General features: G+C 42.9%; 1 protein-coding gene across 12 annotated transcripts in view; it reads right to left on the bottom strand.

Moving 5' to 3' along the window:
* KALRN (kalirin RhoGEF kinase) overlaps positions 1–26831 on the bottom strand; it is a 484760-nt gene that overhangs the window by 302810 nt on the left and 155119 nt on the right. For all 12 annotated transcript variants that reach the window (XM_048309150.1, XM_048309144.1, XM_048309140.1 and 9 more), the window contains exons 3-4: positions 23887–23961; positions 13036–13150 (exon numbers count right to left, since the gene is read on the bottom strand). In XM_048309150.1, the coding sequence (XP_048165107.1) occupies positions 13036–13150; positions 23887–23961 (190 nt within the window). The remainder of the gene's footprint in view (positions 1–13035; positions 13151–23886; positions 23962–26831) is intronic.

The following is a 26831-nucleotide window of genomic DNA, read 5'->3' as shown; positions in this document are numbered from 1 at the left end:
AAAACAATTATAAGTCAGTTGCCTCTAAAAGGGCAATGTGAGCACAGTATTAACAAAATGGACTTCAGCTTCTGGAAATACTTGTCAGCAATTTCAAAAGCCCAGAAATGGAGATCAAGACAGCTCTGCACTGGTACTGTATCCAGTACATTCATTCAATTCATATTGCTCCACTTTCTTTACCTTATTCAAAAGTGTCTGCTTTAATTTTCCAAGTGCCCCTGGGAATGTAAAAAATATATAATGAGGACAACTAGCATCTTATTTGCTAAGGTGAACATTTCTAAACCTAGTGTCCAAGTTAGAGCAGGTGGATTCTCAAGTAGCCTCTTTCTCAAAGGTATTGAGTGGATTTTACTGAACAAAAATTTATGCCTTTTTCATATAATTAGTAGTGCCCAACAAGTCATCAGGCAAGTGCTGCTGATGCTAACACACACAGACAAAATTTAACAGTCCCTAAAACTACTGTGGTGAAGCGTACTACAGAATTCATTCCTAAATGAAAATCCCAGGAAATATTTTTACCTGACCCTATTTCCATGTCACCTACAGTTTACAATCAGACACTGCAAAATCATTGGGGTGGCTGTTCTGGAAATTAAAGAGAAACTGAGATTTCCAGTAAGTCTGGTAAGAGTGGAATGATATAACAGTTGAGTTTTGCCTTGTGAACAGAGAGGGATAAAACCCTAAAAAACCTGCACATACTGCTTGTGTATTTGATTCCTAGTCTAACAGGTCATTAACAAAGCAGAGCTCCCAGACATTCTTCCTATGGGTAAGATTTTTCACTACTTTCCTATGTACCTGACTTTTAATTAGATTTTGGAATGGAATTGCAGCTCCTACCCACAAATCTCCAGTGGGGAGCAAAATCTTAACTAATCTGTGATCCCAGAAATGTTTGCTTCTCCAGATGCAGTTTCTGAATTAAATGACAAATGTTGTAGAAAGAGAAGAATGGAGAAATAAGGGGACATAACCACAGCATTGGATGTGATTAATCAGTGTTCTAAGAGTTTAGTTATGTCTTTAGAACAAAAGAAAAACAGAGGTCTTAAGGAAAAAGAACATATTGCCTATTTGAATAATTCTTAGACTAACAGTTTATTAACAAGGAAGCTTTTTCAGACATGCCTCCTATGTGCAAGATCACCCATTAGTTAATTGGGCACCTTTGGGATTACTGTTGTCCCCTAAATTCTTCTTCCACTCCCTAGAATTGCTGCATGGCAAAATGGTACATTTCATAACGAGATAGGTTTTCCAAGTGCATTTTCTAAGGTCAGGCAGCGACACAGTACACGGCTAATTTCTTACACAGTGCTCCCAATTCAGTACTGGGAAAGGCAGCTTTAAGACCCTGCTTCCCAGAAATTAGAGGTCTAATCGGTGCACACTATTAAAGGGATGTGTACTTCTGCCTCATGCAGTATTTTATCTATAATAAAACCACTTAGGGTTTTCTATCTTCAGGATATTGAAATATCAGCTAATATGGTTTCCCAAACATTTACGAGATGTCTCCTGTATGGACTGGTAAATACAGGTTATGGAGTTAAACCAAGGGAGAAAATAACTCTCTGTTGAGTCCTGAACTAAAATTCAGGAAGCTCTGACTGTGTGTCTTCCCTGATGTTCCAGGTTCCAGCATGTGACCTAAATGGGTGGCCTAAATTAAACCTGAGGCTCCATCTGATTACTGTCTACAAAATTAACAAAACACATGAACAGAGCTGCTAATAAACATTGTCCTTAGTTGGTGGTCTAAGCAGAGCTGCTAAGTCTACTGAAATGAAAATGCAATTTTAGTCTCCAGTTAGGATTGACTCAGAGCAGAAAAGCAATGGAAGGAAAAAATTTGCATTGCTGCATTAACAGAGGACTTTGGCCTCTAGGGAAGTCAACTGCTGAATCACAGAAGACTGAGATAGAAGAGACCTCCTAAATCATTTTAACCAGGGATGTTGTTGGTCGTTTGCCAAGAGAGGACAGTAATCAGTACCAGAAGCCTACATTGCTTGTAGCTAATTTTTCACTAGCATTAAATTAACATGCAAATAATGAGAAATGATGGGAAACTAATTTAGACATATACTTTATAGCAGTATAATTTAACAAATAGTGGTCTCCATCTACCACGACTGTGTAGTGTGTAGGTAGTATGCATGCCTTTTCCATGTGACATTCAAAGTGTAGGTGCATAGTAGATGGCACGTGTACAGGAAGCCCATTGGGAGTTCTCTAAGGTATAAAAAACTCTTTTTATTCCCAGTGGAATGTGATTTTTGCCCATGGAGCAGCTTAATACCATGCAACAGCACTTCAGAACACAGCATTCCCTCTTGACCTGACACTAAGGGTTTTGCAGATTGTCCCTCAAGAACATCAAAGCCATGAACCATGCCTTGCAGAATGGCAACATACAAGGAAAATTTGAAAATCCCTCCCGGAATTCCACAGTATCACAGCCCATATATGAGTACAATGTGCATTTTAAAATGTCATCAAGTTCCTGTCAAGGATCCCACCCATCTCTGTATTAATGCTGTATTGGTATCCACATTATTTCTATTCCTTAAATGTGTACACTTAATAACTTGTTTAGGAGTAGTGGAGGAAGAAGGGCTGAATTATACCAAGCAAAAAGTACTTTTAATTAGTAATTCTTTCAAACTAAACTTCAAAAAGTAGTATCTGTTCGATCCTGAATGACAACAACAATAGCACAAGCATTTGGCTTGGCAGACCCTCAAATAAATAAACAAACTATAAAACTTAACTTATCCTTCTAGTGAAAGTTTTCTAATAGCACAGCATTAATATTAGAAACTGTCAATTCTTTCTTGTGTGAAACAGGGGAAAGGGACAGGAAAGGCATATGAAAGCAGCCTGAATCTGGCTGGAGATGGACTACTGCTGCTATGATTTTTGGAGAGGGATGCAATTATTCTACAAAGCCCATGCTCTATTACAATTTCTATTCAATGACTTTAACCAAAAGGACCATTCAGCAAAGATGTCCCTTGTAAATACAGCATGGAGCTTACAGCAGGTTCCTGCTTTCTCTTGTTTGCACTGTAGTGCGGGCATGTTTAAGAGGTGGAACATTTCCCTGAAAACAGTTGCAGGACAAGGGAAAGCTGTTTTGGTGCTTTGCCTTGTTGGTGAAATACCACAAAGGATCTTTCTAAAATATTGCATCACTGGAAAATTCTCTAGAGACTACAGTTTCTCTTTAAAGTTAGACATAAAATAAAGCCCTGTGTACACAGTCAGGGAAACGAATCCTCCCCTGTTAATAGCAGAAAAGTACACTGTGGCACACGTTGCTGACCAGACAATGTTTGCCAAACCAAAAGCATGTCTGAATTACACTCTGCTGCCTTTTCCTGGGGGGAGACAGTCTAGAATTATTTTTCTTATTTATGATTTTACTTTGTATTAAAGTATTTCTTTCTCTCTTTTTTCTCTTAATCTAAGTACCCCAGCAGTCTCACACCATAGAGTTACAATTATGTTTTGCTACATGCAGTGCTTCAGGATCCACAGGGAACTCTGAAGCTGTGCCAGGATCCACAAGGAAGACATAAAACACCACAGACTTGGTTAGGAACACCTTGTGGAAAACGAGAAGAAACCATTGATGAGATTTACAACTGTCTACCAAACTTGGATACCAATTCCCTTTGCAAACAGCAGGGAACTGAGCATCCCAACGTCGGAGACAAATTTTGCCAGTCCCAAGCCATACTTTCCATGCTATCCTGCTCAATCCCACATGTTACCGTGAATTGGTCATTGTTCTGTCTTAATATGATCAAATTTTCTAATACCATAAACTAGCATGTGCTTTTACGAGCATGAGAACTGCCAAACCCTTGGTACTGGTTTGCACATTGATTCTCTAATGGTTAATAACAAATGTGCCTCTTACATGATCTAGAGATACCCCCACACCTCCAGTCTCTAAGAAGGGCTGACTTCAGACCACCTTCCTCTCTCTGTGTACACTAATTAGGTCTCTTTCCTTGATGCAGCTGTCTATTCTCATCACATTTGTAGAAATTTAATATTCTTCAACATTTTCCCTGACAGATTTGGTTTAACAGTGACTGACAGACAGCATGATGGCATCAGCTTTTTATCATTCATTTGGAGATACAGCTAAAAATATATTCCTGAAAACATATCCTCAGTCCTACCCGAGCAGTGCACTGGGGAACCCAGAGTTTGGAGCAGCATCCCCAACACCTCCATGCATCCAATGAGGATAACAAACAGGCTGTCTAGGCTGAGACGACTCCACTTCTGCATCTCCTATTACTTGCTTCATACTGGCACACAGCAAAGATCTCATCCATTCTCCATGGGAGTTTAGAAGAGCTTTCCATGGACGTTGAGATACCTTGGACAATATGCCCATTACAAAATAGACTGCAAAGCACAGCAGTTGTTTTCCTGCTTCTAATGACATCCATGAAGAGATGGCATAAGCCACTTCCAAATAGTAATAATTTCTAATAGTGAAAAGGATATAGCACATACTGGAGTTACTGATGAGGAACACAAGCATCCATAGTGGAATGAGACAAAAACTATTTTACAGTCTCTGCAAAAACTGTAGGAAAGAGATCACCTAAAAGAAAATTTAGGATTGGCTGAACTGCTGCATATTCCACTGACGGCTGCTGACAGCTTCAGGAGGGAACTGTGCACAGCCTGTGCCAGCTCTGCTGCCAGCGAGACGCTCCCACAAAACCTCTCTGTCTACTAATTTTAGCTCTTCTGAATTACTGCTCACATTAGCACAAGCCTGCCTTCTCTGAGGAATTCTCCCAGTCACTGCTGCCTGGACCTCTTGGAGCATGGTGGAGCCACAGTTCTGATGGTTAAAAGGCCCATGAGGAACATGCAAGAGCTTTACACCAGCACTAGCATGGCCAAGGCCAGAGAGGGCAGCATGGGGAGGTGTGCTGCAGAGACTCACAAAAGACTTGTCAGAGCCACTGAGGAAGAGGATGGAGAAAATGACGCTCTGAATAAAATTTATAGCAGCCTGTGGTACCTGCTCCCTCACCAGAGAATGGGTGCAGGATATATCGTAGTTTACAAGTTTCTGCCTTTTCTCCATCACCTCAACTCCTGCCTCCAGGCAGCAGATGCTGGTACAACCAACATGCAAAAGCCATTTAGGAGGAGGAACTGATCTAATCGCCAGACTGAGGGCCTGGACAGAGCTCAAAAAGCAGAGTGTGCAGCACAGCTCTACATGAGACAACTCAGGGGATGGGATCAGGCCCCAGGCCCTACCAGAACCACTGGGTGGCACTAGGCCATGGTGGCTCCTGTGTCCCAGCAGTGGTGGCATGCACAGCAAGGGGAGTTGTTTTGCTGTTTGCTCCAGATTTGGAGAAATCCAAGCAGAATCCTTCCCAGCCAGAATCCTCTGTTGGCAATGCAGTGAGGTACTACCTACATCATTGCTAACAGAAATACAGCAACATGGGCAGTGGCTGCAAAGGACAGGCACCCATCTTGTGTGAGAGACCCAAAACCAGCACCTCACAGCCCCTGCAGGGAAGCTGAGCAACACCTGAGGCTCCCCTGAGAAGACATCTGAGGTTTTCTCAGGGCCTTGGCAAAGCTCAGACCCTTGACAAACCTTGAGAAGGCTCAGTTGATGTTACTGCATGGAATCACCACCCATGTAGGAGGGAGTGGTCTCCAGGTCCCCTTGGCCCTGGCTTTAGCAGGAAGCACTGCCACAGGCATCTCTTACTGTGCTCAGAGGGTTTTAACAGCATTGCTCCTCTCCCAGTAAGAAAGAGAGAGGCCAGGTGTGGTGGTGCTGCAAGAGCTGTGGCTGGGAATCCACCCCCTGCCATCCTTGTGGCTGCTCTGAACTTGCAGCCCGAACGCACTGCCTGTGGGAAGGAGAAATGCTCTGCAGCTGGGAGAGCAGGGCTGAAGCAATAAAGGCCAGACCAGTCAAACCAAAAGTCATTGGACCTGAACTGGGTAGAGGTGCTTACTTTTGCAGCCTGGGAAGAGCACAAAGTAAAACAGTGACCTTTTATTTCATTGGATGTGTTCCCTCCACCAGCCCTATGCACTGACTCCACTGAAAAAGGTATGACTGAGCTCCCACTGGGATGGAAAACAGCCCAGTGCCAGGAAAGGGAACTTCTCCTCCAGACCTGTGCATTTCCCTCGTATGTTAAACTTGGCCTGTAGTGCTCTCTGCAATCCTAAATCTTCAAATTATTAACCACCCTGAATTTGTGCTGGAGATATTAGATGAACCAGAAAGAACCCAATATGACTTTGAAATCTCAGCATGAGTCTGCATGGTTGGCAGTAAGAGTGAACTGAACTCCCTCCCCTACACTGTAAAATAGAACAATTGCCTTGGAAATAATTCAGACATAATAAATGAGGGATTCCTTCATATTAACTGTTTTCATTTGCAGATTTATAGTCTAAAATTAAGCAGATGTTGAGTGTTGAATACAATGCTTAAAAACACAATGACAAGTTGAAATCCTAGTTTCTCTGCATGTGGCAATCAGTAACTTCAATTATTTATTGGAATACAATTAAAATATAATTAAATGGAGCAAGCTATACTTAAGAATAAACAAATATTGTAGAATTTAGTGGGCAAAAAGAACCAGTAAGATTTTCAGGTCTTCCAAAACAGTACAAAATGTTTGGATACAAGATAAACAACTTAGAAAATACTTTGCAAATCCCTTTGTAAGTACTTTAAGGAGCTTACTTTAAATAAGGAATTCACTCTTGAGAGAACACCAACCTTTATTTTATTTATTTAAATTGCCAAACTCACATTCTGAAACAAGAATAATAAATAGAAAGATAATGAAATCTTCATGAGCTTGTTTCAATATTAACATTAAGTTAATCTCATTTGCTTCTATTTCACAATAGAGAGACTTCTGTTAGACCCATATCGATGATCACTGCTAGAAATGAGATGCAGAGCCCAGCTTACAGTGCCTTTTATTAGTCTTTAGAGGGAAAAGGCTACATGAGCTGTGCAGTTCACAGTACACCAACTGCAAAGCTCTGTATCATGCTATTTGTGCTGCTTATCACAAAACCAGTCTGAAAACACTTGCACTCTTATGGAGCTGAACAGTAGAACAGGGCTCAGCAGGTAACCAGGCTGGAATCACTCAGAGAGCACTCTCAGCTCCCACAGAGGGCAGAGGAATAGAGGGTATCTGCTTTAGGTCCAAAGCTGTGCAAGATTGGACCTCACACTATCCAGAAAAATAGCAACAGGCAGTGAAAGCAGGAAGTAATTTGGAAACCAAGACCAAATCACCCCCCCCCCCTCAGGTTTGTGTTCATTTAAAAACAAACAAAGGAAATTAAAATTGTGTATTTGTTTAAAAACCCCACATCTTTATACAAAACAGTGTCACAAAAGCTGGAGTGACTTGTTTTCATGCCTCTGATGCAAGACAGGCATGATGAGACCTGGGTACCTCCTGACACACCTCCTAACAGGGTCTCCAAGATGGGGAGGATACAGAAACCTGCTTCAGTTTTTCAATCTGTGATTTTTTTCACTTTCTTTTTTTTCCCCCATTTTTCATGTGCACTGAGACTAAATTGTTTATATTAGCTCAGGCTTGCAGAGTGCATTTTACCACATCACTTTATTTTCCCTCTCTAACGTAAGCATCCCCAACACCTTCAATCTTTTCTCCTAACTCCTGCTCCCCAGGCTCTGACAGCTCTTGTCACTCCCTCTGCACTTCTAGGAAGTCCACATTTTCTAACAGCTTCTGGTAAATGGGAGTTTCCAAGGTTGCAGCTGTAGATACTTGCTGCAGAATTTCAACATCAATTATAGCCAACATCCACTCATCTAGGAATAAAATGCCTCAACAGGTTATTAACACAGCTAGAAGGAAATCAGAGATCCCCTTTTGAAGTGCTGATTTCCAACAAGCAGTGAACAAGTAACTTGGCCATGAGGTGGTCAGTAAGAGGACACAGAAAGCAACACAGAGCAGTGAGCTCAGCAGCCCTTTAATAAGACAAGGTAAGAACACCACTACTTCAACAGAAGTCCCCCAATCCCTAACAGAGTGATAAAAACATCACACACCAATACCACATATGGTAGAGGCTGGATTTGAACTGGCTACAGAGTGGCAAAACACTCTTAAATTCACCAGTACTCATATCAGTTATTTACTTCCAATGAATCCCTTTCTCCAAAATACCTTACAATTATTTTTCAGATTATATCAGAATACTAAATCTCCATTAGGCTCATTAGTTCCACCACATTTTTTACTGCTGTATTTTGGTACATGTGTATGGTAGAATAATTATCTTATCGATGGCACCAGATATTTAGTTACTAAAATTAGTATGAAGTCCCTGGTGTTATTTTTTAAATAGATGGTTATTTTTGTAGATCTACAATAGCCTCCAGGAAAAAAAAAAAGTCCTCAAAAGCTCCTTCTGTGCTAAGATCACATAACAAAAAGCAGAGCTCTAGGGTTTAATTCCTATCAATCAACAAAATGAGTTTCACACTACTCCCGGTCAGAGGAGCTAATATACACAGTACCACAGGTCACTGGAGAAGAGCTTAAAATAAATCCAAGAGTGGGTGAATATTGCTACATTTTGCCATTCCCTGTATTGTTCTTCTAATTTTACAAAGCCCCAGTCACTGAACTAATTATTAGGGGCACTTCAGTTGTTTTACTGTTCCTAGCACCTCTCATCAAGCTTGGGCAGTTCTGAGGAGCTGTTCAAACACACAAGGCTGGCCCTTGGAAACACTTTGCTGCTGTTATGAGCCCTGGATGTCCCTCAGAACAGGGAAACATTTGAGCAGCTTTTTGAACAGAGGACAAATAAAAAGTAGATGTCTTTAAAAACACAGGTCCCTGAGGCATCTTGGGTTTCCGCTCTGCAGAGAGCACCGAAGATTGCTTATCTTGGCTCCAGAACAGATTGATGTGTTCAGCTGGAAGGTTCACTATAGCTGACAGAGAACATTTCCTTCGTCGTATTGCTTCACTATTCGAGGAGATAACTCAGGCTAATAATATTCTGTCTCCTTTTTATCCTCCTATAGCCTACACATAACTTAATTCCTAATTCCAAAGGGCTTGCAGAGGAGATTGGCCTGGTGCTAGTTTCATTTACACACATATAAATCAAAGCTCAGTCTACTGGAATAGATGGCACTGCAGTGGTGTTAAAATATAAAATCCTCAGCAAGGCCAGAAAATTCTCCCTCAGCTCCACTGATCATAAACAACATGTTATCCTAGATTCAGCCACGCCCTCCAAATTTCTAAACATTGCATCCATTTAAATTTGCATGTAAATAGAAGCTATCCTGAGTCACAAGAAATACAGCTTCGCCTACCCAGAAAGCATTAGTGCAAATGTAAACCAAGCAGAAAATGGCAGAGTAGTAGAAACTTGGCATCTGTGGCAATTATCATTATATCTAATGAATAGCATCTTCGTTTCTTAGTAACTAATTACAGTGGCACTGTTTAAAGAAAAGGACCTTGTGATATGCCTGAAAGAACCAAGGTAGGGCACCAAAGCAGGAGCACATTATTTTATAGTGTCAGGATACCCACTCACAACCTCCTCCTCCTCCCCAAAACTGCAAGATCAGGCTTTTGAACCTTCCAGGAGCTTTAAATTACCCCAGGCACTATGGACTGAAAAGTTACCATTTTGGGATAGGAACAAGCTGTGTTCCTAGATCTTCACCCCCAGGCAGTAATCCTCAGCCACACAGGAAACCCCACTGCCTGCAGGCACCTGCCTGACTGTGGCTCCCAGCTGCATGAAAGCCCTCACTATTCTGCTCTAACTCAAGCACACATAGCTGCTTTCAGAGAGCCCACATTATTATTCTGGTTTTGAAGAAGGAACTGCAGGAAGCTGAATCAGAAACTTTGAAAACTGCTAGCAAGACCCTGGTTTCACTTACCCTAATCTGTCATCACATTTCATCACCAATCTCATACCTGCTCCAAGCTCCCAGCACTGCGCCACCTCTGCCCCCTCCATTAAGATATAAAAAAAGGGTTAAGTGACAGATAGTATCAACGTGGAGAGCAATCTGTCTCACTCAGAAACCAATGCACCGAGAATAAAGAAAGAATTATTATCCTGGTGTCAATATGATAAATTACAGGCTCTTTTTCCCAAAGAATTTTTAGTTTTTCAGCTAGCACAAAAAACTCTTCCCCTTTTAGCACTCAACATCAGAGCAGTTTCTTCTGACATCCTGCTCAGAGTCTCTGCTAATGACATTGTTTATTTTGGTGGATGGCTGATGCAGTTAGTAACTACAGCACTCATCTTGGAATAAACATGAACTGAGAGTCAGCGACAGGAATTCCAACTGTTCCTTCCATGTATTTGTTTCCAAAACATAAGTTTGAAAGCTCTGCTTGCTGCTTGCCCTTGTTAAAGTGAACAAAACGTTTAGGGAAAATGAGTTTTCAGTGTTTCCTTACACCACATAGGTTACACAATCCCATGCGCTAAGCCCATGAAGTTTGTGGTCACATTTCCCTCCTACAGCAGTGAGTTCACAGCTGTTGCACCAGACAAAACAGGACTAGGAGGAACTGGGAGAAATAACCTCCTGATCTACCATACCCTCTCCATAACATTTATATCAATTCCAGAGGCTTGTCTATACAGCAATAGAAAGATCTAAGAAAAAAATTAGATTACTTATAGTGCTAATGGGAATCCATTACAAATCTTTTCCTCATATCCAGCCTAATCTTCACTTGCTTCAGTGTAACACATTTGTTTGCCTTCACCCTACAAACTCTCTCCTTTTGCAGCATCACAACATACTTGCACAGACCCTTTTCACTCTCTACAACTGAACAACCTCTACACTTTTAATCCTTCCTTGACAGGCCACTTTTTCAAGACCTCTGATCATCCTTGCTGCTTTCTGCTCCACACCTCTCAACGTGCAAATATCCCAAGAAGGAAAGAGTACTCCAGTTAATACCTCCAGAGGTCCAATCTGCAAGGATACTTGGGAAGCCCCTCACTGCTGGGCACATTTTCATGACAGGAGATTGTACCACAGAGGAAGGGATATTCTCCAGTATAACTAGAGAGACATCTCCAAAGGCTTCACACACCAGGACAGAACAAGGCCTTGTAGTGACCACCAGGAGGAGAATGCTTTTTTAACGTTTCTAGAGAGACAGGCAGCTAGGTCTTATATTGGCTCCTTCAGCACATACCTCTGACCCCAGGTTCTGTATCATCAGAGAAAAATCACTGCTGCTCTGATCCAGAGTGAGGCAACCAAAGGCAGCATCAAAGACTGAGCTAATTGATTCAGTTGTATGACAGGGGGGAACAGAAAAGATGTATCTTTCTATTACTGCCACCTCCATGAGGGAAGAGCAATTAATAGAAAAGGTTGACATGTTAGAAAGTAATTTTTGCTCTGCAATTGCTTGCAACCCAAAGCAATGTCATATCTTCATACCTGCAACCATGCAAAAAATGGTAAGATGTAGGGGACCAGTTTCATTACTGCAGCAGCTGGGGGGAATTACCAAGCTCTGGGGCACACACTCCCAGGGAGTGACCTACTGCTCCCCAGCCCTGCAGCATGTCTGTAATCTCTCTCACAATATGGTTGAAAATGGAGCTGGCTAGAGGATAAAATGAGGGGGGTGGGGAGACTCAGCTTATTAATAAAACCTTGACAACTGAAAGTCCAACAGAGCAAAAAGTGCATCACCAGAGGACTTACAACTTCCAGGAAACAAGCCCTGGCAGATCTGGTACACACAGCTGCATTTGCCACTTGCTCTGCAGCCAGGTGATTAAGTATCCAAACAGCCGTTAACCCTCTACCATACCAAACACAACCTTTGTCCTCTGCACATTGCACGTTTAAGGAACAGAGTGCATTTCCAAGACACTTACCTCTTGACTTCTAGATGCAGCCAACCCGCCTGCTCGTCATGTCTTAACTTCACACTCTTTGCCAAAACATGCAATTGTGTAACAACTCATGTTCTGGGGGTTTAAAAGAGAAGGAGCTCCTGGGTGGCACAGGATGTGTTCCTACAACCCTGAGCATCCCTTCTCAGTCCCTCACCTGCCCTGGGGTAACACTCACCTCAATAGCTGGTGCAGTACTTTCTGGGCAAGGATATTTGGCAAGCTTAAAAACAGGAAAAGGAAGGTGGATGAGGGCATATGTAATCTCATACTCTCTAAGGCTGGATCAGAAATACCTATCTGGGCACTGAGCCCTATAAATGATCTCCCAAAGCTTGAAAAAATAAATATGCTCTGGCAACACACCTTTCCTCCAGCATCCCTGGGAAAAGGATGGGGACTTGCTTGTTGGAAGAAAGCCACAGAGACTAATGCGGGGAAAGGTGGTGGTTTACATTCAGAACAATTTGAAACGGCTTTCTTTGAAAGTTTCCTCCTGAGTCCACCCATGTTCCTTCCCCACCCTGGAGAAATCTTTAGAAAGTGCTGGGGCACCAAGATCTGCCTCCTTGTACAGGCACTCTCTCCTCCCCAGCAACTACAGTCCCCTACCCCAGCTCTCCCGAGGTATCTCTCCTACAAGGTATTAAAAAGCAACAACAGACAGCAGGCTCTCTCCAGCTTGCTATATTTAACTGCAGACCTCTAAGCATTCCCCCCTTTGCACTCCCCTGAAACAGTTGCGTAGAAACATGGAGAATGAGAGCTGCTCCTCGTTGCTGTGAGGAGCTTGAAGCCCAGGTTTGCTCACACTGTCCCCGCTCTGGGGCTCCTGCATTACCACGTGTGCCATAAAAACCACCAGAGCACACACAGGAGGAGGAAGGGAACACTTTTGTTCCTCCGCCCCAAGAACTCAAGGTACTAAATGTTAATACTTGGAAATCAGCAACTGCCAAGAACAAGTTCCCCACCCACCCATCCACCCTAAGCTTTGAAGTGTTTTCTTTCTAGCTTTACCTTGGCACGCTGGCCAAATAAGTCACAAGTTTCCGAAGGTCTTCCTGCCTTATTCTGTCATGATTGCTGCGGGCTGGGAAGGTCAAGACAGGACCACCTCGTTTATCACGGCCACCTGTGGAAAATAAAGGATTGTTAGAAAATCAGGCAGGAAGCACACGTCAAAAAAACTATGTGCACCAAATTGATAAATATAAATTACAGCACATTTAAGAGTCTGCACACCCGTTGTAGCTTTCAGACTTGCCTAATTGAGGAAGACAAGCTTGCATTTGCTGGAGCTCCAAACAGGGGATATAAGAAAAAAAAAAAAACCCACACAAGGAAAATTGCTACTAGCACTTCTTCTTTCACCTAATCCCATCAAATCTAAGCTGCCACTCCAAGCAGGCAATGCTAATGAAAGCCTACTGTGGGGATAGTTTTAAACTGGTCAACAGCAAGAGAGGGAAAGCATTTTTCACTGTTACTCACTGTGTTGCACCATTCATTCCAAGATAGTTTACCACGTCCTGCCACTTTGAAGGGATGTATCCAAGTAACGTTTATGCAGCACAATGTTCTAATCTATCAGATCATTCATTAAAATGAAATTTTGATTAGAAGTTCATGTCTCCTAAGCTTTCTATCTATAAATTGTTGCTGGCAATCAGAGTAATTGTTTGGAGGGGGGTTTCCTGTAGCTTTCCTGTCTTAAAAAAAAACTTATTTTAAACTGTCAGTGTCTGGCCCTTCATCTTTTACAAAAATTGTCTAAAGGCTTAGCCATAAAGGAATGACTCTACCCTGAACTATACCATCTATTCTACAGCACCTTATTTTATTCTCTCCTGTAAATAGAGTTTAAGAAGATTGAAACTGAAATATAGTGCATCACTCAATGTTTAGTTCTTTCTTCACATATTATCTCAGGATTTTTTCCAGGAATTGTGTGTTGTTAGATACATGTTTGCACTGTTATCTAGGAAAAAGTTAAGCTAAACTACAGCTCAAAAAGCTAGCATGGAACTGCAAGGACCTCGCAAACAAGCTGTAAAAATGCACATGAGTTTGCACTTCTCAATGGAAAGTATAATCCCTTTAACAGAAATATCACTTCTGAGAAAGGAAACCCACATGCTTTCTGAGCTAATTCACTTGGCCAACAAGAAGAAAAAGCTACACAAGGACATGAACATCTCCGGCACTGATCTACACTGCGCTCTCTCATTAAGAACTTGGGACACCTGCAGGCTGTGCTATTGGCACATTCCTGTTACTATATATAAGTTTTCTTAAAATAAAGATAATTTTTAATTGCTAAGACCTGTCTAGAGAGTCTTCTACATCACTGCTGCCTGTACAAGACAGTCTGTTACACAAACTTCATTATATAGACAGAGATGCCACTGGTACCCCATGTCACTGTTCATCAGCCTTCACATTCCCATGGTTTTCAGTGGATGCAATACACCTGAAGGGCTACATTGTGCAAGTCTCCATTGGAACCAGGTCATGTCTGATTTGTCCAGGGATACAAATGGAGAGGCAAACAACAGATGTCATCTTTATTTTGAGCCCTCATGCAGATAGCGGTACATATGGAGTACAAAAACTGTCCTCTCTAATCTCCACCCAAATCTCTGCGCCTTCTATTTGCCTTTGGCTTTCCACCATGAAGGTGAGGAAGGTCCATTGGAATTCAGTGTCATCTTGGCAGATCCACACCTCTGCCACATAGCATGAAAATGGGGGCATAATGTAAGAAAGGATGCAGTTTACAAGGAAATAAACTCATTTAAATTTTCAGACCTTTTTATGAAAAAAAGCTTCCTCATTTTAAGTACATTCTCCCTTTGTTGAGATTATTTCACACACCACATCAATGCCAAACCATTGTATCATGCATGATATGTGTCCAACAGAAAAGCAAGCCAGCCTATAGAATAGCAAATACAGTAACTAATAGAATAGCAAATACAGTAACCAATGCAGTAACTAAAGCTGGAAGGGAATATATTTTCAACACAAGAAGCTTTTCAAGGTTTTGAAAAATTTCCCATCATATCAAGATGTAACTGAGGCTTTCAAAAGCTTCCAGATATTTGCTGAAGCAGAGACCTTAACTTGAACTGCATCCCAGAAGAACATGCTACCCGCTACTCATTCAGGCTCTCTCTCTCCTCCATTCCCAATTATTTAAATATTGGTACAGCGTGGAAAAGCACCAAGAGTTATGATCAGAAGACATCCAAGCCCACATTTATAATCCTCTCCCAGGATATGAAACACCTGGAAAGGGCCATGAGCTTCCCACAGCCCAGCAGCACTAATCACTGATGCTGCCCATTCACCTTGGCTTCATAAACCCAACCTTGTGTTTCTAGTCAGGCACCCCTTTAACACCTACCATTCCACCAAAGTGAGCTCTAAAAAATAAATAAGTAAGAAACCTGTGTAAATTCTGGTAGGCTGAAAACATTAAGTCAGAAAATTCTTTACCCTTTTAGTAACAGCAACACAAGGATTTCAGCAACAGAAAAGAAAATAGGATCCAGAACATTCCTGTCCTGTCTTTGCTTCAGGATAAAAATTGTCCCTCAACAGTTCATCTAAACTGTCCTCAGGGGAGCAGGATAAATAAGGCTCAGGCACAGGGTCAGAAGTTAGCAGGACAGACCAGAGAAAATGGGTTAATTCTCATTGGAGGGGGAAGGTTACATGATGACCCAGTTGGAGGTTTCTGGATGATGGAAGGATAAAATAAGTGCCTGGACTGATTCCTTCTAGTCTTACAACACACAAAAACAAGAAGACTTGGGTAAAATATAATAACCTATAAGATAGGCTAAGTTTAGAGACAAATGTTTCTCATTTCTGATGGAAGTTCAGCTCTAGGGTTTGAGCAATAGAGTGAAATTATTACAAATACATCATATATATTAGAATCCTTCAATTGTGTCCTTCAACTCCATGCAATCCAAATTACTGAGAAATCCCTAATTTTTATGAATCCCTCCATAATTTACAATTTTATCAAGAGCTTGTATAAAGAAACATCAGATTTCTTCTAGAGCTAACCCCTGTATATTTAATTCTCCATCAGATTTGCAGAGTTCAGTAACTGGTTTACTCTCTTAGATACTGATAATACGCTGCGTTTTCATTGCACTTTGTAACCCAAAATCTCAGCTTTTCTAGGCAGACTAAAGGGGGTATTGGCACCATCAAACATGCCTACATAAGGACGCTCATCTCCTCTAATGGAGCCTGCTAAGAAGTAGCAATAGGCACTAAAAGAGAAGAAAATCTTCTGGCATTGGCTGTGCAGGGACTCTGTCTATACCATTGCTTTTCTTTACTATTATCTTTTTACTGAGGGGAATAATAAAGTACTGAGAAGGGAAGAAGTTCAGCGCAGATCCCACAGTGAATCACTTAAAAACCAGGAGTAGAACTGAGGTTTTCTGACTTGATCCACTGTGTTAGAGCTTCACAGTGCTTAAGAATCTGTCTCTGCTTGTTACTAATCCACTCAGGGAGACAAATCTTGCCCCAAGTCAGCCATGATCTCCACATCGATTGTACATGCAGTCTTCAGAGAGCTACTCAGCACATTGTTTTAAAGGACAATGAAAAGTAGAAGGAAGCCAGGAGTCTCAGTTGCTCTAATCAGTAAGTCCCATCTCCTGCCTCCCCCTGGACTCACAGAAATGGGATGCAATAATCAAACATGTCATTAGGTTTGCTAATTACAGTTATTAAATGCTAAAACAAACAGCTGATAATTTCTTACTGTTTTTCAAGTTGGGTTTTCATGAGCTTTGCTCTGATTTAGAGAGGCAAACAGATGGTCTAGTTATTAGTGCTCTGGAAAAAAAGAGTTAGAAAAACACATGTTCTTCGGGGCACAAAGTACACTGAGAACAAATATTTAGCCATATATGCCTTGCATTTCTCCTACAAAATCCTTTGCTAATGGCCTTTCCTGTCAGTGGCTTGCTTGCCAGTTCTTCCCATCTCCCTTTCTTCTGTCCTATAAGAGCCCATGGCTAAATTCAGGTTTTATTCCCAGAAGTGGGATCACATAATTTTTTCCTCCACAAATCATCCAAGGGACATTGCAGTGATGGCACAAGGCATCGTGATGCATACCACATTAAAAGAAAACCTTAAAGAAACCTCAGAAAACCTGCATGCAGGCAAGCACCACAGTCAGTGGCCTTCTGATAACCACTTTTTCAGTCAAGCCTGCAACTAAGAGGAAAGAGACTCCAGTGACAAGATCCCTGTTCTGGCAGCTGCCTGAACATGACACCTCTAACCAGTGGGCCCAAATGTTTCTGCATACAGTGGCACCAAATGCCCACAGGTAAGCCAAGAAATTGGCCACCCCAGAGTGTAAGTGACATGAACTCTGTGTACAGGCTTTACCAATCTCAAGTCCCGAGGCACATCCATCCCTGTTAATACACAATAAACTGGAATTCCAGCTATTTGTAGTCCTGTTGAGGACAGGAAATTATCAGTTTCCGTTAATGCAGGCTTCCTGCATACAGCAGATAATGATTTTATCAAGCTCTGTTTTCAAGCTGCATCTCTCCAGTTCTGTCAGCCCTTCCACCACGATCCTTACCTGCTTGCAGTGATCCACATTTAAGGGTTTTAAACCCTCTGCTTCCTTTCACACTCCCTTCATAAGCATGAATTCACAAGGATTAACCAGAGACAGGCAAATGTCCACGCATGTGAAGGTTCCCAAGAACCTTTTCTAACACCCTGCAGCACACCAGCAACGGAAGCAGGAGCAGCACACAGTGTCTCTGGCCTCTGTTCAGATGTCTACTGCAGTTCAAGTGAATGCGCCGCTTCATCTGACCCTGTAGATCATAAGCTGATCAATCTTTATGTTGTAGACCCTGCTGAGACTGTAAGTGAGTTTCCAGAGAAGCTGAAATAATCCTCATCAGGTATTTCAGTCCAAAATATGGTGAAAAAATGAATTATAATGAAGAGAACTAGGAGACAGACAGAGCTCAGTTGATGTCAGGCACTTCAATACAGTGATAAACAATACACTCTGGATTTCTAAATCTAATTAACAGACTTCCTAGGAAAGGAAAGTATCAAGGAATTGGTATCCAGAGTCTTGAAATAACATTCCTTTCCCTGTCATAGCTGAGCTCTCACTGTGAGAGTCTGCTTGCTACTGGACTTACTGCAAGCAGACTTCTATACTAAAACTCCTTCAGTTTCAAGACAGACTAATTAGTTGCAAGGGTCATACATAGGATTAGCTGTGTGACCACCCTCCAACTCAGCTGGTATCAATCAGGTGATTCTAGTGCAAGTGATGGAAATTTAAGCTCCCACAACAAGCCAATTAACACAGCTGCAGTGCAATCACTGGGGCCTGATTCTCCAGAGTGCTGCTCTTTGCAGCATCCATGTCTCAGAGTCAATTGCCCAAATCAAATTCTAATGGCAAACCCTTACAACATTACTTTTAGGGTTAGTGACTCCAAAACGAAGGCTAATTGTTCTCACCAGAAGATCACCTGGCAGAGCAGGTCAGAGGCTGTAGATGGGACACCCAGTGCAGCATCTGAAACTGAAGGATCCTGTTTCCTACCAAGTAAATTTGTTCTTCAATCACCCAAAGCCACTGCATGGATTTGAAGAGACCACCTGTTGTGACTTGTAATTAGTTTTCACTGCTTTATGCAAGTATTTTGGGGTACTTCTTTAATTTTAAATATACACTGGCCAACAAGCCACAGGGGAAATAATTTCATTTCCCAAAAAGAAAGTTATTATTCCAGCAAGGCATAACTAAGACAAGTGAGACTCATTAAAAGGAAGGGAATACCTTCCTATGTGGAAGGAAAACTTCCAGAGAGAGTACAGAGGAGCTTGGCTTTTTTCTCTGGAAGTAGCTGGATTGCTGAGGAGTCAGGGGAGCACTTGTACCTTCCTCTTCAACACTGACACTAAAGCTCTCTGCCTTATGCCCCAGCTACAAATAACGTTTGTTGATCTTGTGTCCTCTATTGCAGATGTATGGGAATAGCTGTATGTATGAGAGACTGAACAAAATAAACCCCAAATCTTCTAACACAAAACACCCCACTGCAAAACCTACTGCACTACAAAACACCCCTCTTGCTGCTGGAAAAGGGAAGGAAAGAGCACATGGTGATGCCAGTCACTGCTGATGGTGGTACAGACAGACACTCCAAACTCACACCACAGGGCACAGTGCTAGAAGCTGTACAGAATAAGGAGAAACAAAGAGAGGTCAGATACACCCTGATCATACACTCCTTCTCTTCCTCATTTGAGACAAGCATGGAGAAATAGTCATGCTTTTCTAATAGCAGATTTCCCTTTTTTGAAATCTCCATTGATTTCAAACTACATCAGGGAATGGTATAAAATGGAAGATATTTTTCTGTAACAAAATATAGAAGAATTGTTGATGTTTCATTTGAAATCTCCATTCCAGAGGAAGAGGAGAATGGAAACTTTTAATTTAAATAAAAACTTTTTGTGCAAATACAAAATGTTTACATCATTCACAAATTAAATATTTTGGTTAATTTTATTCCCAACCCAATACAAATTCCAATGTCCACAAATCAGCATCTGAGACCCCCTGAAACCAGGATGTGAACTCTTCCAGTGCCCAGAGGCACTGAGGGGTCTCATTTCAACCCTCTCTCTGAAGAGTGAAGTGCATCCATTGCAGAAAAAGTAAAAACATGCACCTCTACATGTGGTACCCCTGACACTAAGCAACCTGTGGTGTCCTTGGACAAGTTTTTGGGAAGGTCAGTGTCTTCTCTGAGTTTTCCTCTTTGATTCATCCTGCTGGCCTAAATTTGGTGGAACCTAATTGCAAAGCTGTCCTTTCTTTAGAACTATTTACCTTGAAAATCCTCCTCTGGAAGACATTTCAGGAAATCTCTGCTTTTCCTTAAGGCTCTCAGTCAGGTTCAGACGTTACTATGAGCCAACAACGAGACTGCTCCCGAGACGTGCGGTTGGAGACAGTGGGCTACCAAAGGTTGGAGATGGCTGAGCTGTTACTGCATCCACCTCTCCCTGCCCTGTGCCTTTTTGGTGCCCAAAGCACACAGAAAAACCTCCTGCTTTGCAGACACATGCTGGGAGCTCTGCTTGTCACAGCTGCAGTAGCTCACCAGCTTATTACACCCTCTGCTGCTGATTCCTCCGTGCTCAACCACGCTCTCAGAAACCTGGCCAGCCTCCTCCTTTGTACTCCTGCCTCGGCAGATGAGCAGACAGTACCTGGATGACAGCAGGAGCCCACGCGCCACCACTCTTCCAAGCCCTCCAGGGAGCGGAAGTACCAGGAAGGATCCTGAGAAACTCCTCTGGGTGGGATGTTGGGAAACGCTTTCTGCGAGACCCATGACATCAGTCAACTAACAAGCTTTTTATAGCCTAAGTACATGAAAAGTTCTGTGCATGGGAAGGGAACATGATAACACATTCCCTTCCCTCTCTTGAAAGTTCATCCACTTTGTTCTGTACTGCACTGATCAATAGAAAATCTCCCATAAATATAATCAAGCAGCTGAACAATGCCCCAGTTTACACCATGTCTGTGTTTCCCAAGAAAGACTATAAGCCCAGTTTCCAAAATATTTCACCACCTCTCACTGAAAAAAAGCACCTAAAATAATCTACAACCTGTTTTACTTCCTCTCCTCAGTGTTCGTCTCCTCCTCAGAATACAAAAAATCAGTCTCTGGCTTGTAACTCACTCCCTAATGGCTCCCAAAGCCATTCCATTGCTGAAAGCAGCACATTGAACCACCCAGGCAAAGCCAAGATTTTATTAGGGTTTAGACAACAAGCAGGTGGCCAAAGCCTCCCCCTTGCCAGCCCCCTGCTTAATCTGCTTCCAGGAGGTCAGTGATGGAAGCAATCAGACAGCGATGGCTGGGATGCACCCCACCCGCAACTGCTCAGTCCATTGCTCTGCATAGGAGCTATGGAATGGGATTTTCAGGTACTCTTTAGACACACATGTGAACTTTGTTCAGGTTCAGTCTAGCTCATACATGAGATCACTGGAAGAAACCAAGAACTAGTTCCAGGAAAAAATCTTGATGTTATCCACCACCCCTCAACTTTCCCGCGGTGCAGGGATGCAGATGCAGAGCCCCGCGCCCGCTGCTTGCTGCTGGCTCAGCCAGCCAAGGGGAAGTGCCAGGCACAGAGCCCCAGACAGCACTTAGGCTGGATGAATCTGTGCCCAGACAGTTAGAGCTGTATGTCAACTCTGAAATTAAGTGCACTTGTGAAAGCCTGAGTGCTCCTCTGAGATGACACGGCTGTGCAAGCAGGTCCTGTTGTGCCTGCTGTGAAGCAGGCGGCAGCTGCTCTCCCTGCCCTGCCTGTTCTGCCCTTTTGCTTTGCAGGGTCCAGGTGTGGAGCATCCACTGCAACACAAAGCAAAGTGCAGCCCCTGCCTGAAGGGTCTTGTGTGTTCCCTGCAATTTTCCTGTTGAATCACAGACAAACAAGCTGGTGAGCCACAGCTGATGAGAAAAGCGATAAACTATGTAACTGACATGTTCAGCTGAGAGTTTTTGTGTGTGCTGATAAATTCTGCTGGTATAAGGAGAACCCCCTTGACAACTTTACTGTACTGTTATTGTTAAAGTTAACTGTGGTATTAAACTCTGAAGAAGATTCAATAAAACTCTCCTGTTCCTCAAAGAAGCCTGATTAAAACACAATGTGCTCTCAGAGGCTGTGCTAACTACAGAACATTTTTATTTGTTGATCTTGGAAAGTCCAGGTATTTGATTTTTCTGTTTTGTCAAACATTTTCTCTTCTGTGCTCAAAACATAGCCTAGGAAATTATTCCATTTTAATTTAAAAGAACCGAGCCATCAGCTGAAATGCTAAAATAATTTTCTTAATCTGCTTTATTACAACAGTCCAGGGGAACACTGGGCAGTACTTACACTCTGGGCTGGAAGGGGATTCTGGGGCTATTGCAGTGAACACCAGCAGTTCAGAGTGCTCTGCCTGCAAAGGCAACTGCTGCCTGTAGTCATTGCATTTGGAGACCATGAAGAGGAGGTGTAAATCCCAGGACCTCTAGCTATGTCAGGAACAGCACATTTTGAGCAGATCCAAGTCTGGAGGCTGGTGAGTCTATATGGAGCAAGCTGTACCCTGCCTGCAGTGGATCATGGTGTGAAAGCCCGGGGGATTGTGTTGGTGCTGCTTATTTAACACCCCCCTCTGCAAGGCAGGCTTGGCACAGGACAGTGTCTAATGAGCTGATGATTTGATGTGAGACCCTCTGGCTCAGAGCTGAACACAGGCACCGTCAGTGGAAGGGGCTACATAAACAATCCAGACAGGTTGTCATTATTAAATATTCCGTGAATTACCAAATGATCCTGCAGTCATTCCATGCAAAGCAACAGCAGAAGCCAAAAACTAAATTGCAGTACAGTCCCTGCATAAAGTCCTCCCCTTCACTTTCCCAGAGCACCCGGTTCAGCTTTTGTGTCACAAACAAGTGTGCAGGTACGCTGTGTTTTTATGACTATGTTCCCCTCTTCGGAGCAGTTAAAGCCAATCATGTAAAACATTTCAGGACATTCAGAATGAGACTTCAGTGTGAGATAAAGTGTTCCTGCATGTGAGTACTGTTGGGATAGTTTTAGGTTTTCAGACAAGACTTGGTGTTTCAGAAACTTCCCTCAAACTCCTGGATTTTCATGTCATTGATGAGAAAGTTTAGCATTTATAGATCCTCAAATTGTTTCCCCAGGCCATTTAACTGTTCCTATATGGGAAGGTATCTCACACCAGCTATCAGTCAAGGGGAAAGCTTTTCTTCCCTGGATGACATCTCCATGGCTCAACAGGGTGATGAGCCCCATCCTCATGGGCCTGGGGACTCAACTCCAGCACCTGGGGAGAGAGCCAGGGAGGAAGAGTGTGGGCACCTAACAGCCTTGCTGCAACCTCCTCCCCTCTGCAGTCAGCATTACTGTGGAGATGAAGGAAACAAAAAAGCAAAGACTGCAAACAAGGGGAGCTGGCTGTTCTTGATGGAGGTTTTCTCATTGCAAGCAGCCTGAATGGTTTGTAATCATCAGAAATGCTGCCACTGGAAATACCCTGGGTTTATGCTGCCAATTTGAGTGACTTCATGCAAGATTATGATTGCTTCAGACTTTCTCTTCCCCCTCTCACTGACAAGTTGTAATTCACACCAGAAGCACTATCATCCAAGCTATTCTCAAAGCCTCTTCCATATTGTCTAGTCCTGATCCACCCCCAGATGCTTGAGATTTGTCTCCTGAATGAAGGCTGTAAATCTTTGTACAGAATGGCAGGAGAACTTTGAGCATCTGAGTTATTATGCAAATGCAGCATCAATGGTACTTTTAACTGCAAGTCGATTGGGACTGTAAATGGAACACCAGTGATTTATGGGTCTGAGTGCTTCCTAGATACAGGAATTTAATGCTATCCACTGACCTTGAACCAAAAGCAGGATCCCTGAAGTGTCCTGCATGCTGAGACAGCTCGCATCTGGGCTGGAGCTAAGAAGGTGCCTTTCATCCTACCTGTGCTGCTCATTTGCCCCTGTTTCAGAATATGAAGAAAATCAACATGGACCAGCTTCCAATGCCTTCAGTATTACTGGATAGTCCTGGTCCACATACAGCCCTTTTCTTAGCAAAGAACTAATTTAAGTATTACCAAGTTCAAACATGAAACCGGTCCCTCGAGATTCTGCAGCATCATAAGGACCAGGATGTGGCAGACAGTGCTCATGGACTGGAGGGATCAAAGAAAGATATGCTCACCTGACACAAAGGCCACTTTCTCCTTCAGTATAGGAAGGACATCAGCAGCTTTTAAACCATCATTTCGAAAAGAACCTGCAAAACAGAGAAAAACAGGAAAGCCACGTTAGAAGAGAGCAGGTTCTTGCTCCCAGCTTCATGGACATGCCATGTTTGTCAAAAATCAGACTGGAGAAATGCTATAAATTACATAAAAGCACCAAGAAACAGACCCAAATGGCTGATGAACAAACAGCATCAACATCAATAGAGATATGTTAATGGAAAAAAATTAAATACAGAGAATCAGCTCATTGCTCTATCCTTCAGAAGTTCTGAAAGATTAACAGATTTCCCACCAAGTAACCAGTTTAATCCTTGCTGCCTTTTTCACAAACCATACTATCAAGCCTGGGAGATGCCCATCTTGTACAGCGAGCCAGGAGCTTTCTCCCTTCACTCTTCTGAACATAGCCCAGGTAAAATTGCAGGGAACATTACAGCACATACACATCCATTTAGCACCAGCCCTTGAGACAGATTTGCACAGGGACTGGCTTAAAAAGGGATTTTCTCCTTTCCCCCTTTCTGCTGTGCACAGCACAGCTGAGATGGAATGGTTCAAGATGGGACCACACTCGGAGGACATGCTCCTTACAAGCCAGCCAAAGTTTTCCCTGGGTAAGGAGAGGTTTGAGCCCCTGCACATCCTCAGGTAATACATGCTGTTTGATTAAGCATACCTGAGCAGGCCATTTGTATTCCCTGAAGTGACAAATTACTTCAGGTCTCCTAAATGTTCACCTAAGAAATCACAGAATTTTACTCTCTTGGGAACAGAGCTGCCCACAGTTTTAGGTGCCAGCAGTATCTTTTGGCTTTGCAAAAGACCGGCAGTAAGGGATCACCCCAGAGTAAGCAAGCCAGCCACTGCTATTCCCACAAAAGGTGGGTTTGAAGGACATCTTTGCCGTTCCCCTGAAAAATAAGTCATCCATCACTGGGTAGTGAATAGCCATCATGACAAGTGATCTTCCATATGGTCTTAGATCTATTCCAGCTCACCAAATAATATAACACATTTGAAACCCTGTATTTTCCCTTTCTGCCTTTCACAGGCAGGCAGGCAGCAACCACCATTCTTCTGAGATGGTGCCAGGGCAAGAAAATCTTCTCACTAAGCAGCTTGCTAGAAACAGGGCATTGCTGCGGCCATCACACCCTCCTCACTGAACACAGCAGATGATACCCTGACTGTTTGGGTCTGAAAGAGGGATTGGGGATAAAAGCACCCCTTTTATATTGTCATCTATTGCTCCCAACATGCAGCCTGCAAAGGCAAAGTGGTCCAATCCATGCAGACATTTGGAACAGACAAGATGAAGACCAAATCAGCCATTTTCACCTGCAGCTGAACTACAAGTGTTAGTGTTATTATGGTTGAGTTAGTGGCTTTTGCCATTCACAGTTAGATTGTGCAACAAGGATGTCTTGTACACGTAAATATGTCCCTCCCTGGTGACCAAAAGCTACAGCTAACTCTCTTTGTCCCCAGTTGCTCTCAGGTGTCTCCAGGAGACGTGTAAGCTCACCAGCTAAACCTACAGCTAGTGAAAACCAGTAGTCAAAGGACTGAGGTAATTCAGTGTAAGGCCAAGACCAAAGTAACTGCAATTTGAACAGGCACTGGAGCACAGTCTCGAGGGATGCCTAAAGAGTGCACTGTGTCAGTAAAATGTTTGGGGACCAGGGAAATGAGTCCTGATTGCTGAACTCTTTCTGTGTTCAAGTAAGCAGGACTTTGTGCACTCTGTGTTAAATATATGAGACTTTGCTATTAACTTCTCCTCTTGACAAGAATAACCTCTCAGATCCCAGGCTGCGGCTAGCTCTCACATCAAAGGTAGGAGCTGCTCAGCCACAGGCAACATTTGGAATTTAGGCAGCTCTGTATATAAGCATCTCATCCAACCATGAAGCAAACAGGAACAGTCAATGTGCGAGACACATCATGAGGGTTTGAAGACACTCAAGTGGAGTAGTGGGCAAAATTTATCCAGCTGCAAGATCTGCAGTGTCACTGCAAGTAGAGTCTTAGCCAGTATTTGTTAAATTTGTCAGGAAAATGGCAAAATCAATTCTTAAGCACCCAACTGTGCAGCAGACAGTATGCAACTGAAATCTTTGTGAGCATTACTAAAAAAAGCTGGTGGGCGTATGTAAAGCATACCATAAGGACTTCTTAGCAAGAACCCACTATACTGAGGGCTGAAGGCCAGTTTCAGACACTCCTGCAAGGAAGGACTGCATCTCACAGAGGAAATACGCATGGAGACTGGGAGAGAAATGTATGACTTTAAAAGATGGTCACCTCCTGAGCTGTAGCAGGGCAGGCTGCAGGCAAGGGGCTCTTTGCTAACAGCCCCTATGTCCTGACTGTGCATAAGAGAGGCGAGAAAAGACTTGAGTGGGGATAGTGCTGCAGCAAGTACTTTCCCCTTTCTCAGTATTGCCCAGGACAGGTCAAACACACTCTAAAATAAATGATGAATGAATTGGAAAACTGTGAGGCTGTCCTACAACCAAGGAATAAACAAGAAGTCCCAAGAGCTGCAAAACTTCCCTTGGGATGAGGAAGGAAACTCTGGAAGGCAGATCAGCACCTAAAGCAATGCACGGTGTTCAACCAAGTAGCAGCTCATGACCCACAGATGAGGCCATGGCCAGTGCTTCCAGAGGTTGCTCCAGTTCCTGACAAAATCCTTTCATTGGAGGCTACATCTCAGAGCATGCTGTCAGGTTGCCAGCAAGAGCTGGGGCAAGGTATGCATAAATGGGAAAACCAATGGCTGTAACAAAGACTCCAAAAGCAACAGCAAATCTGTCTCCAGAAGGGCCCAGCAGAGCAATGTTGCATTCCCCAGCTTGTAAGTTATTATAAGCATATCCCTAATGATGCTCATTTT

This window comes from Corvus hawaiiensis, chromosome 7 (assembly GCF_020740725.1).
Source record: "Corvus hawaiiensis isolate bCorHaw1 chromosome 7, bCorHaw1.pri.cur, whole genome shotgun sequence".
NCBI lineage: Eukaryota > Metazoa > Chordata > Aves > Passeriformes > Corvidae > Corvus > Corvus hawaiiensis.
Note: the sequence above shows the minus strand (reverse complement) of the source record. Positions and strands in the feature narration are given on the sequence as shown.